The sequence below is a fragment of the Megalobrama amblycephala genome, linkage group LG14, assembly GCF_018812025.1.
Source record: "Megalobrama amblycephala isolate DHTTF-2021 linkage group LG14, ASM1881202v1, whole genome shotgun sequence".
In the NCBI taxonomy this organism is placed as follows: domain Eukaryota; kingdom Metazoa; phylum Chordata; class Actinopteri; order Cypriniformes; family Xenocyprididae; genus Megalobrama; species Megalobrama amblycephala.
In genome coordinates this window covers 40,506,795-40,521,304 of record NC_063057.1, presented here as the reverse complement: position 1 = coordinate 40,521,304, position 14,510 = coordinate 40,506,795, and the positions used below count along the sequence as shown (strand labels likewise).

Below are 14,510 nucleotides of genomic sequence, written 5' to 3'. Positions count from 1 at the left end.
ACTCCAATTATCTTATTTAAAGATGAAATTTGTATTTCAATCAGTTTATATTATAACATGAAATGCAAATCTAAAAGAATAATCTAAAAAATAATCATGTCTATGTTTGTGGAATAATTTTTTAGTTTATTAAATGGTCACGATTCAGTTCTTTTTTCTCAATGTATGCTGGTTTTCAATTCTATGACCATACTAAAAGTTGATACATTAACACTAAAGGAGTTCAGTTTTCTCAGAACAAACATTCTCTGCGTAATATCACGTTGTTTCCTTGTCACGTCTCGCACGTGTTTGGTTGTTAAACGGAGTTTGTGTGCCAGACAGAGTTGTCGGCAATTCTTCTTATTGTAAAGTCATGCAGCGTGAAACCTTCTGTCACCGATCCATCGTGCAGTGTGAACACAGCAGCGACTGAATGCTGGCCAAGATAGTCATGCAGTGTGAAAAGAACAGTGACCTGACTACTTTGAAAATCGTGCAGTCTGAACTCGGCATAAGGTTGTGGCTGAAGTTATAGTTCTTGTTTCTCTGTCTTTCGGTGATTCTGCTCATTATCACCTAATTATCTCATTAACTCCAGCATGTTTCTGTGTTACATTTAACAGCCTGTAGTGTGCACACTGAGCAGTGTTCAGTTCATCTGGGCTAAACCATGTGGGCCTCCATGGAAACCGTGGACAAAAATGTCTGGGCCCCAGTTAGGCAGCCCAGGTGACACCCATCTGGGCCCCACCATGCTATGTTGGCTGGGAACTAAATAACCTGGAATGTGGCCAATGTTCAAGTAATGCAGGGAGTTGTGTGATGGTAACATTGGACATATAGGAAGGTAGGACTGTTCACACAATGTACGAAGGTTATGTAGTGGTTTAAGTGCAGTGTGTTGACTGAAGACTATGTTAAGAGTTAAAATGTGATAATTTAAATTACTTAGTTATAGCCATAGATATCACATTTTAAAATGACTTCCACAAGTACATGAAGGCTTGGAGGCTACTTACCAGTTGCTCTATACAGATCCCTCTTTTTCTGCTGGATGCCCAAGAATAAGCCTTCAATCAGATGTTGCAATGCCACTGGATCATCTGTTCTGAGGTCATCTGGAGCTGTAAAGAATTTGAAGGTATGATCAGTATCATACATCTTCTGTGCCATCAAAAATAGAACAATTATACCATTTCTATAAAACACCTTATACATACATATTTCAGGCTAAGGGGGTTGACAATATGGGAAAAGGGGGATTTAATAAGAAGAATGTAGTAGGAATACATGTAAAAACAAAAAAGGACATCCACAAACATTCTGCCAAAGAACCTGAAAACATTTGCTCAGTTTGCTAATTTTTTAAGGGTGAATAAGTATAATAAAGTTTTGAAGGAGAAAGCTACATCACCCAAGTTTACTTATTAAAAACACAGAGTTCCCAATCATGCTAATCTTTTAATACCGTTTGGTGTGGCCCCTTAATGTCACTTAAGGGGTCAGGTGTTAAAACACAAACCAGTAAGGAAAAATAAGTTATTCAATCATTTTTAAATTTATGATAATTCTCTATCAATAAGAGACAGCAACAAGTACATACTTACTGTCAACTGCCCACTGTCTCACATCAGTGACCCACTGTTGCAGTTCCTCTTCAGACCTTTGTGTGCTCTTCTTTATAGCCTCAATGTCATCTTTGACTTCCTTTGTCTTTCGGATAGTCTCAAAAGTATAATTAATGGAAAGTCTCACAAACCTTTGGCAATACTGAAAGTATTAGATACTAAGTATATACAATCAGTGGACAGTTTAAATTTAACCTTCATTGATGAAATCTTTATTTTTTTACTTACCTTCAAGTACCGTGTAGACAAGTACTTGTGCAGGTTTCTTTTTTTTCGCACATTCCATCCTCTGGCATGCAATGTGATCATATCTATTCGTGCTGTAATGATGAAAGAGTTAAATGTGCCTTTCATCTAGTGGTTAGTCATCAAGTATGATGGATGAAAGGGAAAAAATATAATGTTACCAAACTTTAAAAAAGGACCACTTACCAGCCTTACTCATGTATTTTGTTGTTAGAGCCACACGGGACAAAAAGCTGTTCACTTGTTCAACTTCTTCACCGATGGTTGTACCTGCCCCTGTTTGGTTTTTGCCACCCCACTGCACCTACAGCATACACATCAGATGTCCAAACTACCATTTTGATGTCCCTGAACTTTGTATTTTCTCTAACAATATGGTAAGTCCTTTAAAAATATCACTTACCTCACATTTTGTTGAGTGGCCATTTGCATGCATAACTGAGAGAAATGGCTTCATCTGAGTCAAATTTTGCATTTCTGGGAATGCTTGAGCCACCTTTTGCAGATAGGGCCAATATCGACACATGATGTCAGTGCAGAAAAACTCGTTTTGCAAAAACAGAGGGTATGCAAATATCTCTCCCCTAAACATCTTCAGACCTCTAAGCAATATGCAGTGTCTGCAAACTGCCACCTCTAGGCCTTCTTCATCACATTTGGTGTTTGTCTTCTTAGAGGTCTCCCTGGCTACAGCCCATGTTGATGTTCCACAGATGCCTTTTCCATGTATCTTTAACACAATGTCATATCAAATAAATACACAAACTAAATCCAGATTCACTTTGTACAAACCCAAGTCTTTAGGCTACAGCCTGATCCAATGATACTTGAAACAGCTTACAAAACACCCCACTAAATACAACTGTATGATCCTCTTTCTGATGTATTCACAAAACATTTGATCTTACAACTAAGAGTTCTCCTAAATAGCAGTAAAAGTGCTTAGTTAAGATTTTTCTCTTAAAACCTATTCAAAAAAGCTGCTGAGACAAACTGTTGCTAAAGAATAGAGAGAAGTCTTAAGCTAAGAGAGAGGGCGCTTACTACTTCCACAGTCTGTCATTATTGTAGAATGAAGTATTATGTTGCACATTTAAAGATTTTAAAATGTAGGTTAAGTGTCACTGTCAGGATTGGTGGCTGTAGTTAAGCATACAATAAAGGAGATCTATTCAGGTGACTTTTAATATAATAATCAAAACAATAAACAGGAGAAACATGCCACGCTTTACATAAACAAAGCTCTGATAGAAACTGAGGGCTTATATACATGGGAAACAGAGGAGGTAACAAGACTCAATTAATAAGACACACCTGAACTAAGGACTCTAATCAAATTAGTAACCATGGAGACAAACGGAGAGAACGATGGACAACTGAACTAATTAACAAAGAGATAACAATGACACTCAGACATGATGGAACACAAGAATCAAAAAACAAACTCAAAATGTGACAGTCACTAATTAAACAATATGTTCAGCTAATTATCAGCCTCTTACATGTCTGCATTTTGAGATATTAAAGAATTTAAGCGACAAATGATGTTTTATAAACAAAGTTCAGGAGGAGCACATTCAAATGGTTTATCTAATCAGCTCGAGAAGAGGCATATAAATACACAGCCGACTCACCATCAGTGCGTTCCAAATGGGATATATCGCCCTCTGAAGGGCACTTCGGAGTGAAAATAATCATGGCCGCCATATTGAAGGGCCGTTTCAAACCAAAGTGCTCAAAACTGGCCACTTCAAAGGGCCCTTCGGAATGAAGGATTTCAAAGGGTACAACTGATGGACACTTCGGGTCCCCATGATCCTTTGCACAGGGAAGTTGTTTGACGTCACAGAATGGGTACAGGAGGTTAGGAGTTCGATTTTACCTATGAATGTATATATAGTATTTTTCTATACTACTTCAATATTTATACAAGTTAGATTTGGTACATTATTGTGGTCAAAACGACATTGTACTTCAACAAAAATACTTTACAGCTCCCTTTATCGGTCCATTCAAATGTTTCAAATACATATACAATGTGGTGCGATAAACCACAAATAAATAAACTAACGTTAAACAAAGGGCGCAGCTTGCACAATCTACTCCTCCTTGATTGTCTCGTTAAGATGACGCAGAAGTGCGTTCCAAAAAAAAAAAAAAAAAAGTTTTTTGACCCCTACACCCTTCATCCCCTCGAAGCTCTGACTCCGGAGGGTAAACCCTCTGAAGGGATTAGGGCATAGGGATGAGCCCTTCCGAATGGAATGGAGGGCTAGTTACCTTAACAGTTTTATGCATCCCTCCGCCACCCTGTTCCTCACTCTCAGCTGGTTCCGATTGCATTTTTATTATGATAGGACAGAGAGTAGACAAGAAGTAAAATGGGAGAGAAAGGGGGCAACAGGATTGGGAAAGGTCCATGAGCCGGAACTCGAACCTGGGTCACTTGAGCTGCCTACAAGTCTATCAGTGGCGACAACAGGATATTATTTTCAACTTGACCGCAATGTTTTATTTTCCATCATTTGACACATTTTGTCTGTACATAAATGAACTTTTATGTTTAAAATCTATAAATCAAAATGTTGATTGCGTTTTTGAAAAAAAGGCTCAGCACACACTTCTTGATTTAGGAGCTAGTTTTAGCTCTAAAGTGCTTTGTGAAATACTCTTGGAGCAAAAAAAAAAAAGTCCTAAAAATTAGGAGTGACATGCCCAATATTTTTAAGAAGTTCTCACAAATCGGCAAAACTAGGAGCTACTTTTAGCCTTAAAGGAACACTCCACTTTTTTTGAAAATAGGCTAATTTTCCAGCTCCCCTAAAGTTAAACAGTTGAGTTGTACCGTTTTCGAATCCATTCAGCCGATCTCCGGGTCTGGCGGTACCACTTTTAGCATAGCTTAGCATAGTTCATTGAATCTGATTAGACCGTTAGCATCTCGCTCAAAAATGACCAAAGAGTTTTAGTATTTTTCCTATTTAAAACTTGACTGTAGTTACATCGTGTACTAAGACCGACAGAAAATGAAAAGTTGTAATTTTTTTGAACCATGGAGACATTTGTGAGAGAAGCTGCGTATTTTTCCCGATGTGATCCTTCAACTCCAGTCCACTAATTTGGAGCGTTTATGGCCCTGGTGTACTTTCCACATTCCCCTCCGTCTCGTGCACAGTTGAGCGCGCAAGTCTTTCTAAGATACTCCTTTGCCCATGAGGGCGGAAAGATGCATTCGGCGCATACACACGCGCACCGTCCATGATCATAAAAATTCAGCTGTGCGGCCACTGTTTACAGAGTCAAAACTAGTCCACAGTCTAGTAAATGTTTCTTGCTTGCTTGTCACTGAGGCCGTAAGAATTTGGAAACATTAGCTGCATTTCCACCAAAATTACCTGGAACAATTTGTCCCAGGAATTTTTTTTCGCCCCAGACCAATTGCTAGCTGTGTTTCCATAGCGGTCTAAAGTATCGTGAAGATAGTCCGGTGACATAGGACTGCGTGTAACTTTCTAGTTCCCGCTGGATTTCGTCCTTCGCATATAAGCTTAATAAAGCCTGAACCTCATCGTCAGTCCATTGGTCGTATTTTTTTAAACTCCATTGTTAATTCGAATATCAAACAAATCTCACTGCACGCATTGTAACAGACTTTTAAAAAAAACAATGGTTGAAATAAAATGTTGTGTGGAGTCAACCAATCAAAATGCTACATGAACTCAACCAGTCAGCATGTTCAGCGTGCAAGTCCAACCCCCGAAAGTTCCGGAACTTTGAAAAAGTTCTACTTTGCGAGCAGGTACTTTCAGAGGGGGAATTTTTTACTCGGAACTTCATTTAGACCCTGGTTCCTGTGGTCGAAACACCCTGAGTACCACCCCAAAGTTCCTAGTTCCTGGGTGGAAACGCGGCTATAGATATTTGCGCAGTGTATGTCTTACCGAGTGGGAATGCCATTAAAGCAGCTAGCTGCATAACTGACTGCGTCAAGCAATTAAAGCACATTCCAGGAGCTCCGATTTTTACCACTGCAGACTGGAACTCTCACTCCCAGGGTATGTCAACAGTATATCAAGTGTGACACTTGAGGCAATAAGATTTTAGATACACTCACCTAAAGGATTATTAGGAACACCATACTAATACTGTGTTTGACCCCCTTTCGCCTTCAGAACTGCCTTAATTCTACGTGGCATTGATTCAACAAGGTGCTGAAAGCATTCTTTAGAAATGTTGGCCCATATTGATAGGATAGCATCTTGCAGTTGATGGAGATTTGTGGGATGCACATCCAGGGCACGAAGCTCCCGTTCCACCACATCCCAAAGATGCTCTATTGGGTTGAGATCTTGTGACTGTGGGGGCCATTTTAGTACAGTGAACTCATTGTCATGTTCAAGAAACCAATTTGAAATGATTCGAGCTTTGTGACATGGTGCATTATCCTGCTGGAAGTAGCCATCAGAGGATGGGTACATAGTGGTCATAAAGGGATGGACATGGTCAGAAACAATGCTCAGGTAGGCCGTGGCATTTAAAAGATGCCCAACTGGCACTAAGGGGCCTAAAGTGTGCCAAGAAAACATCCCCCACACCATTACACCACCACCACCAGCCTGCACAGTGGTAACAAGGCATGATGGATCCATGTTCTCATTCTGTTTACGCCAAATTCTGACTCTACCATCTGAATGTCTCAACAGAAATCGAGACTCATCAGACCAGGCAACATTTTTCCAGTCTTCAACTGTCCAATTTTGGTGAGCTCGTGCAAATTGTAGCCTCTTTTTCCTATTTGTAGTGGAGATGAGTGGTACCCGGTGGGGTCTTCTGCTGTTGTAGCCCATCCGCCTCAAGGTTGTGCGTGTTGTGGCTTCACAAATGCTTTGCTGCATACCTCGGTTGTAACGAGTGGTTATTTCAGTCAAAGTTGCTCTTCTATCAGCTTGAATCAGTCGACCCATTCTCCTCTGACCTCTTGCGTCAACAAGGCATTTTCGCCCACAGGACTGCCGCATACTGGATGTTTTTCCCTTTTCACACTATTCTTTGTAAACCCTAGAAATGGTTGTGTGTGAAAATCCCAGTAAATGAACAGATTGTGAAATACTCAGACCGGGCCGTCTGGCACCAACAACCATGCCACGCTCAAAATTGCTTAAATCACCTTTCTTTCCCATTCTGACATTCAGTTTGGAGTTCAGGAGATTGTCTTGACCAGGACCACACCCCTAAATGCATTGAAGCAACTGCCATGTGATTGGTTGATTAGATAATTGCATTAATGAGAAATTGAACAGGTGTTCCTAATAATCCTTTAGGTAAGTGTAAATGTTATGGGAATGTGAAGGATGCATATGTTGCCAAGTCTAAACCCCCTTTATCGAACTGTAATCATAACACGATTCACTTGATTCCAACTTAAAGGACACTTTTAAAAAGGATTAAAGACAAAGACAGTTTCTGTTTGGTCTGATGACAGCCTTGACATTTTAAAAGGCTGCTTTGCTTCTAGGGACTGGAAACTCTTGTGGTTGCCACAGAAACTGTAACTGATTATATTAACTTTTGTGTGAAGAAGAAAATTATAACTGTATTTTCTAACAAAAGTTATATAACGAAAGGAGTTAAGGGGTGCTTAAAACAAGAAGAATTTGGCTTTTATTAACCAAGATAAAACTGAATTAAAATCAGTCCAAAACAAGTCAGTACACAGAAAATTAATATAGACATTTGAATGCTCACAATATGATTATTTTTATAGAGATGTGTTACATGTAATCAGAAAATACAATTTATTGTCATACAGCATACATTGATATCCAGGCAAGCTCCTGGATATCTGGACTTGACTGGTCCATTGGGAAAACTGATTTTTGTTTCATTACAATAGGAGGTTATTTAATCAAACTTTAAGCATTCCATGTCAGAGATGTTTATGGAATATTCATATTTGCGTATGATTCCTTAGATGATAATAGAATGTTTTAAAAGTTGTGACATGTATGACAGTTTTAACTGGCAATCAACTCATCAGAAAGCCATGTGCATTTAGCTATTGTGCAAATTGTAAACCGGGTGCCCAATCCTGTTCCTGGAGATCTACCTTCCTGCAAAGTTCACATCCAACCCTGATCAAACACATCAGCTAGTTAAGATCTTCAGGAACACTTACAGACAAGTGTGTTGGAGCAGGGTTGGAACTGAACTCTGCAGGCAGGTAGATCTCCAAGAACAGGATTGAGCACCCCTGTTGTACTTGTACTGTTGACAATTGTACTTTTTTGCACACATGCTAAAACACCTGCAATTTTCTTAAATGAATAAGACAATCAAATCTGGTGTAGAAATAATCATAATAAAAGAAATGTCAAAGCAACTGGGAAAAACTGTGATAAAGTGTTCAAAGAGGAAAGAGCAAATGGCCAGTAAATAAAGTTAGACTGTCATCATTATCAAACACCCATGTATTTGCCCAGAGCCGCATGCAGACTTGATCTCCCTTCTCCAGCATCAAATTGATGGAATTGGACAATGTTTCAAACCTGAAACCTGCGTCAATTAGAGCATGATTGTAAATAACTGACATCGACTTTCCATTTTTAGCAATTCTTAGAGCCATGGGTTTGGATGTCTTGTTATGGCCAGAAAAACTGAAGAAATAGACTCCTTTAACGGGTGCTGTGAAGATGCCTGTAACAACATAGTCAACAATGAACTGTTATGTATCGTGTTTTTGCAAACACGCTGGTATAATTGCACTATATTACTTAAATGTAGGCTTCATATTGTCAATCGAATATTGATACAAGTTGAAACCACGTACCAGTTCCTGGGTTGTAATGTAACCCAGCATTCACATAGACTTTGTTGTAAACCAGTGTGACTTCAGTGTTGAAGGGCCCAATGTCTTGTACGTTTCCAAGTGCAGCAGCAAACGCTATGTTATATTCGTCTGTGTGAAAAATAAGAGTGCACAAGTTTCAACATAATACTGTAACCAACATATTTGTATCTATTTATAGGGTTTTTTTTATCAACTGTTCAGTCTTCATTTTTGTAAGTATAACATGTCCGTTACCTTTTCTCCTGAGAGATTCCTGGTCCATGTTGGCTTGCAGAGTGGAGGTCAACTCTGCCAACAGTGGGCAAATTCCTGCGAGGCAGGACTGTTGATTCTCACCAGCACAACTCTTCCAGGGTAAAGGCTCAGTCCTCTCAGTCTGCTGGATCTCAGATATACAGGCACAGCTGAACACCAGTAGCAGCAGCAGCGGATACAGAATAGTGCAGGACATCTTTACCTTAAGATAATAAAAATACAAGGCTGCAACAGTGAAGAAATTCATAATATAGGGTGTGGGATTACAAATATAAGAATATGTTTAAGATCTGCTGATCCTACATCCTTACATAACATCACTTAAAAATCTAAGGTGAAATACATTGTATTGGGAATTCAAGATGAAAATGATGGTATTGGTCAGGGGTAGGCAAGTTCGGTCCTAGAGAGCCACTGCCCTGCTGAGTTTAGCTCCAACCTTAATCAAACACACCTGAACAAGCTAATCAAGCTCTTCAGGATTACTAAGGCTATAGGCAGCTGAAGGTTTTTTTTTCAGGGTTGGATCTAAACTCTGCAGGACAGCGGCTCTCTAGGACCGAACTTGCCTACCCCTGGTATTGGTTTACTGAGAGTTTCCAATGAGGGGGGTTTGTTAGTCTTTGATCTTTCTACTTGGACTCAAACTGTGTGTGAATGTTTACATGCTCTTGGTTCTCATGACCAGCTACTGTTTATACCATTTGGGGTACTATTATCTGGACAGTCAGGGGTAATTGCCTGTATTGTCTTTAGGTGCTTTTGTTTTAATGGTCACTTCTAAGGCTGTGTGTAAGGTCAACACCAATAAGGAATGCCCACTGAATGCCTATAAGATACCATGTATAGCTCCCTTAGTCAGACTTGATGACTGCAGCTACCAACAGCACGTGTTCTCAAAGAATCCTGCTGACGATACATACAAGTCTCCTGGTCTTCGCTTCTGAATTTCAAACAAGGGGTTCTGGTCCCCTACAACCCTGAACAAAACACTTATAGTTGTTTTAGCCCGTCCCAAATGGCACCCTAAACAGTAGTGGTCTTCCTACGAGTCCGCACTTTCATGACATAATACCACTATGACTGCTGGGAAGAAGTCTGCGGCAGAGCGCACACCAGTGCGGACTCTGCAAAAGTGGGGCATTCGCAAGCATCTTTCTGAAATGTCAAATTGACAAATGGGACACCCTATGGTCTTATGGAAATGCGTACATGGCAGCCATTGCAAGACCCCAGAAAAGACCGGAAGTGCATATGAAGTGTGCCATTTGAGACAGGGCCTTAGTTGCAGAAATTCCTGCAGCTCTTGATATATCCCTGCTGGATTGATGTTTAACATTTCATGAAGACAAAGAAAATATTTGTCTTTGCTAGGGGTGACCCTGAATAGTCGACGATTCGAATCTTCAATAGGAGGAGCCTGATTCGACTACCAATCTCACAGTCGAATCGTCGCAGAGGTGTTATGAGAGAGATATGGGGCGCTCAATATCTGATTTTACATAAACATACCGGTTCTTTCACAATAGGTTAATATACAGCCTATTATGTTAATACTATAAATAAAAATGTGAAAAGAAAGAAGCTTTTAATAAATATTTGCGTGAATAAAATCCAACCTGTGACCGATTTAAGTTTCACTTCCATGATCCGTGACCGGCAGATGAGCATCTTTACGGCAGGGATTAAATTTTCAACAATGTCTGGGATAAAGTGTACAATTGGATGCACTTTGAAATGGTAAAAGATGATCAAAAAAAAAACGTATGATGCAAGTTGTGCCAACAGCTCATGTCCTAGAACTCAACAACTACAAACACTGCGGCGCGCTTCTGCCGGCCAACGAGCTGACTATAGCGCGCTATTTGAAAAGACTCAAACGGACAGAGGCAGATCGTGTGATTCTGATTCGAATCGGATTCGAATATGTAAATCCTAGTCTTTGCATTGCAGATGATCACGTATAAAATGTGATTGATTTATCAGCAAAATATACATATGCCCTGCCGATCAGACACTTACACAAGATATATGCAATATAATCTTAGATAAAAATGTAGTATCTTTTTTTATAAAGTTATTGTGTAAAACATGACTCGTGTATAAAAATAACAAAAGACCAAAGGTCAGAATATAAACATTATAATATAGCAGAGATTTGCCTAATTGTTTCTACTTCTTTTTGATATAAAGCAGGTGTATTGATATTAACTCATGACTCAAGCAATGGAATGAGGAAAGATAATATGAAAAGCTATTTTGGTTGATTTTTAATTCACGTGCAGAAAATGGACACAACCGCGCATGTACATTGAGCTTCCCTTTATGGCTGTGCCCTCCAGAGATTGCATTTATCAGCCGCACAGGCCATTGATTTTGCCTCATTTCAGAAAAGTAACCATTACATTACATCAGGGTGACCATATTTTGATTACCGAAAACCAGGACACTCGGCCCGGCAATGAGATACTCAGATGATACTCGAAGTTTACTCAAAGATGCCTTATAATCTAAATACATTTAAAGTAGGCCTCCTCTGTATGGATAGAAAATTGTTATATTACAAAATACTATCTATAACCGAAGACACAAATTCAGATAGGCTTCTCAGAGGTTACTCGTGTTTTATTATGACAAGTTTCAAAAATAAAAAATGAAATAATGATATAAATAATGTCTCTTCTGTATTTAGAAAAATAATTAATAAATAACTAAAAAAAAATACTTCTGCTATATTAGCAATCCAAATTTAACAAAAATAGCTCTCACAAACTGAATATTTAAAAAAAAAAAATAGAAGAGAAAGAGGGTGTCATGAACTGGACATGCAAGTTACCCAGTTTGACATGTTGTTCATAGGCTTGTTCGACTTGATGCAGCGCTGCACAGACCGATCGGCGGCTGACATGAAGCAGTGCATGCCGGTAAGAAATTTTGTCCGACTTGAAACGGCGCCGACGGCATGTGACTGTGATGTATGGCTTCAAAGTATCACGAGAGCGATTCGAGATCAGCCGCCTGATTCAGCCAGTGCAGTTTCTCAAGAGGAGCTGCACGAGCGCTGAATTATGTAGGACAGGGTTAGTTCACCCAAAAATAAAAATTGTCAATTACTCACTCTCATGTCCACACCCGTAAGATCTACGTTCATCTTCAGAACACAAATTTTTTAAGGTCTTTTAAGGTTTTCACTTTTAAGGTCCAGAAAGGTAGTAAAGACATTGTTAAAATAGTCGACGTGACTACAGTGGTTCAACCTTATTGTTATGATGTGACAATAATATTTTGAGCGCAAAAAAAAAGGATGACTTTATTTAACAATCTCTTTTCTTCCATGTCAGTCTCCTACACCAGGGGTGGCCAAACTCAGTATGTATTTTTAAATACCAATGTAGTGTTCCTGCAAAGTATAGCTGAAACCCTGATAAAACTCACCTGCAACTCACCCTGAAGACCTTGATTACTGGTTCAGGTGTGTTTGATTAGGGTTATAACAAAACTCTGCAGGGACAGCGGCCCTCCAGGACCAAGTTTGCCCACCCCTGTCCTACACAGTTAAGCTCTCCCATGTTTACGTCCAAATGCCGGTATTGGTCGACGCCGTACACGTGAGCAGCACGACGCATGCATGTGAAGCTGACGCAGGAGCCGATTACTATACTTCTTTATGTAATTGTAAACTGACTTTTAACTTCATGCTTTGGATGCTGTGTTCTCTATTTTTTGATGTAGTATCGAATGATCTGTAGTGTTTATAATATTAATTCGTTGTGTGTATGATTTGAAAGTAATATTCAATTTTTAGCACAGAAAAAATGGTTTTGAGGTTTGATTTTGACAGAAGAGTCAGATGACCTCTGAGTGTAGTTTGAAGATTTGGGTCCGAAAAAGTAGGTGATGGTTTCAAGAAATGTTTTAGCAATTATCCTCAGCTTTGTTTCTGCATTCCTCTCGTGTTCGGTGGATTTGGCATTATCACATGGTGATGTTGCTCAAAAACACTTGATTTTGCTTCCTGATTAATGCCACACCTGCACACTATCACCTTTCCCTTTATAAGCAGTCCTTTCATGGGTTGTCTTTATCGGAACGTTCTCGTTGACTCAGATGTCTCGTGCTTTATCTCTTCTGTCATCTGTTTACCCACTGCAGTGATTGCCTGCCAAGCTTCATCATCATCATCAAAATATTGGGACTACTTTTTTCTGTTTTGATTGTTGTATTATTTCTTGGCTTCTTTATTAAATCTCATTTATTCTATTTCCCACTTGTGGGTCAACTATTTATCATTAAAGCTGACATTACATTTACCCTAGGAAAGCCTGTTAATAACCAGCATAGAGTTAGCTAGGTAAATTAACTTTAGAGAGGAGTATTTTGCAAAATATATGCACTATATTACATATTTATTATATTTTTACTCATATAATTAAATTTTAACATTATAAAAACTGCATTATAATGAGTTGTTAATTTTAATGTTTAGTAATAATTCCAGCTGACAGGTCTCCCTGTATGTTTACAACATTTGATATTAATTTTTTCTCAAGGAAAAAAAAAATGTAGCTACTGTGCCTAATTTTTTATAAATATTGAATGAAGATTGGAATCAAGAAATTTGTGTCAAGCACTAATAAAAACAAATGTTACCAAATGTTTTGACAATCCCAATACACTTATTGTGATGTTTTTTTTACAACCCCCCCTTCCATAATTCTCACTCAACTCAAAGTTGGCAGCTCTGTTAGTGCTAAGCTATAAATGGTTACCATTTCCTTTTGTATGCAGTGGTGTGATTCACTGGGCAAAAAGTTAAAGTCAACACTGTCTAGAACGGGTGTCCAAATTCGGTCCTGGAGGGCTACCGTCCTGCAGAATTTAGCTTCAAATTTCCTCAACACACCTGCCTGGAAGTTAGAAACTTATGCCTAATTAGACCATTATTAGCTGGTTCAGGTGTGTTTAATTGGGGTTGGAGCTAAACTCTGCAGGACAGTGCCCCTCCAATGTAAATGGATACACTTTTAAATCTATATGTCAATATTTTCTGAAGCAGTCTTTACTTACCATGAATAATGACAATGTCTATGTTTCTTGATCCTCCACTGAACTTGTGTCTTGAGTAGAAGTTATTTTGAAACTCCTTTCAAATCTGCATTTTTATATAGGACTGAGGAGGGTGGAGTTTTCATCAGAAATGAAACCTGTTATAGTAGAACTAATGGAACCAATTTTTTTTTTTTTAGAACTCATGATAAAAGAGGGAAACTATGTGGAGAATTACTGTCTTGTGTAAAAAGAACCACACACAACATATCTGAAACTACAGGCAAAAAGAGACAAACACTGGAAAGACACACAGAGACAGAAATATATAAAAATATGAAATATGAGCACTGAAATATATCGTTAAAAGACAGACAGAGATTTCACTGAGCTCAGAGCAGCATTATGTTCATTTTGAGTCTGTGAAAGATTTGGAAAGATTAAAATACTTGTCATCTCTGATCATGTCCTGCTCAAAGTGGATGGTGAAGTCTTTGAAAGAAACA

At 38.8% G+C, this 14,510-nt stretch overlaps 1 protein-coding gene across 1 annotated transcript; it reads right to left on the bottom strand.

Annotated features, from left to right (window-relative positions):
• Positions 1 to 7,491: 7,491 nt before the first annotated feature.
• On the bottom strand, positions 7,492 to 14,082 carry LOC125245289 (complement C1q tumor necrosis factor-related protein 6-like). Its single transcript, XM_048155825.1, has 4 exons — positions 14,026 to 14,082; positions 8,938 to 9,183; positions 8,683 to 8,811; positions 7,492 to 8,549 (listed from the first exon to the last, which is right to left on the bottom strand). The coding sequence occupies exons 2-4, from the start codon at positions 9,152 to 9,154 to the stop codon at positions 8,260 to 8,262; spliced, it is 636 nt and encodes a 211-aa protein (XP_048011782.1). The 5' UTR covers positions 9,155 to 9,183; positions 14,026 to 14,082; the 3' UTR covers positions 7,492 to 8,259.
• Positions 14,083 to 14,510: the final 428 nt, after the last annotated feature.

Coding starts and splice junctions, on each gene's coding strand:
- LOC125245289 (XM_048155825.1), bottom strand. CDS start 9,154: ATGTCCTGCACTATTCTGTATCCGCTGCTGCTGCTACTGGTGTTCAGC. Junction 8,812..8,937: donor GGAATCTCTCAGGAGAAAAG/GTAACGGACATG, acceptor TTTTTCACACAG/ACGAATATAACATAGCGTTT. Junction 8,550..8,682: donor ACATTACAACCCAGGAACTG/GTACGTGGTTTC, acceptor ATGTTGTTACAG/GCATCTTCACAGCACCCGTT.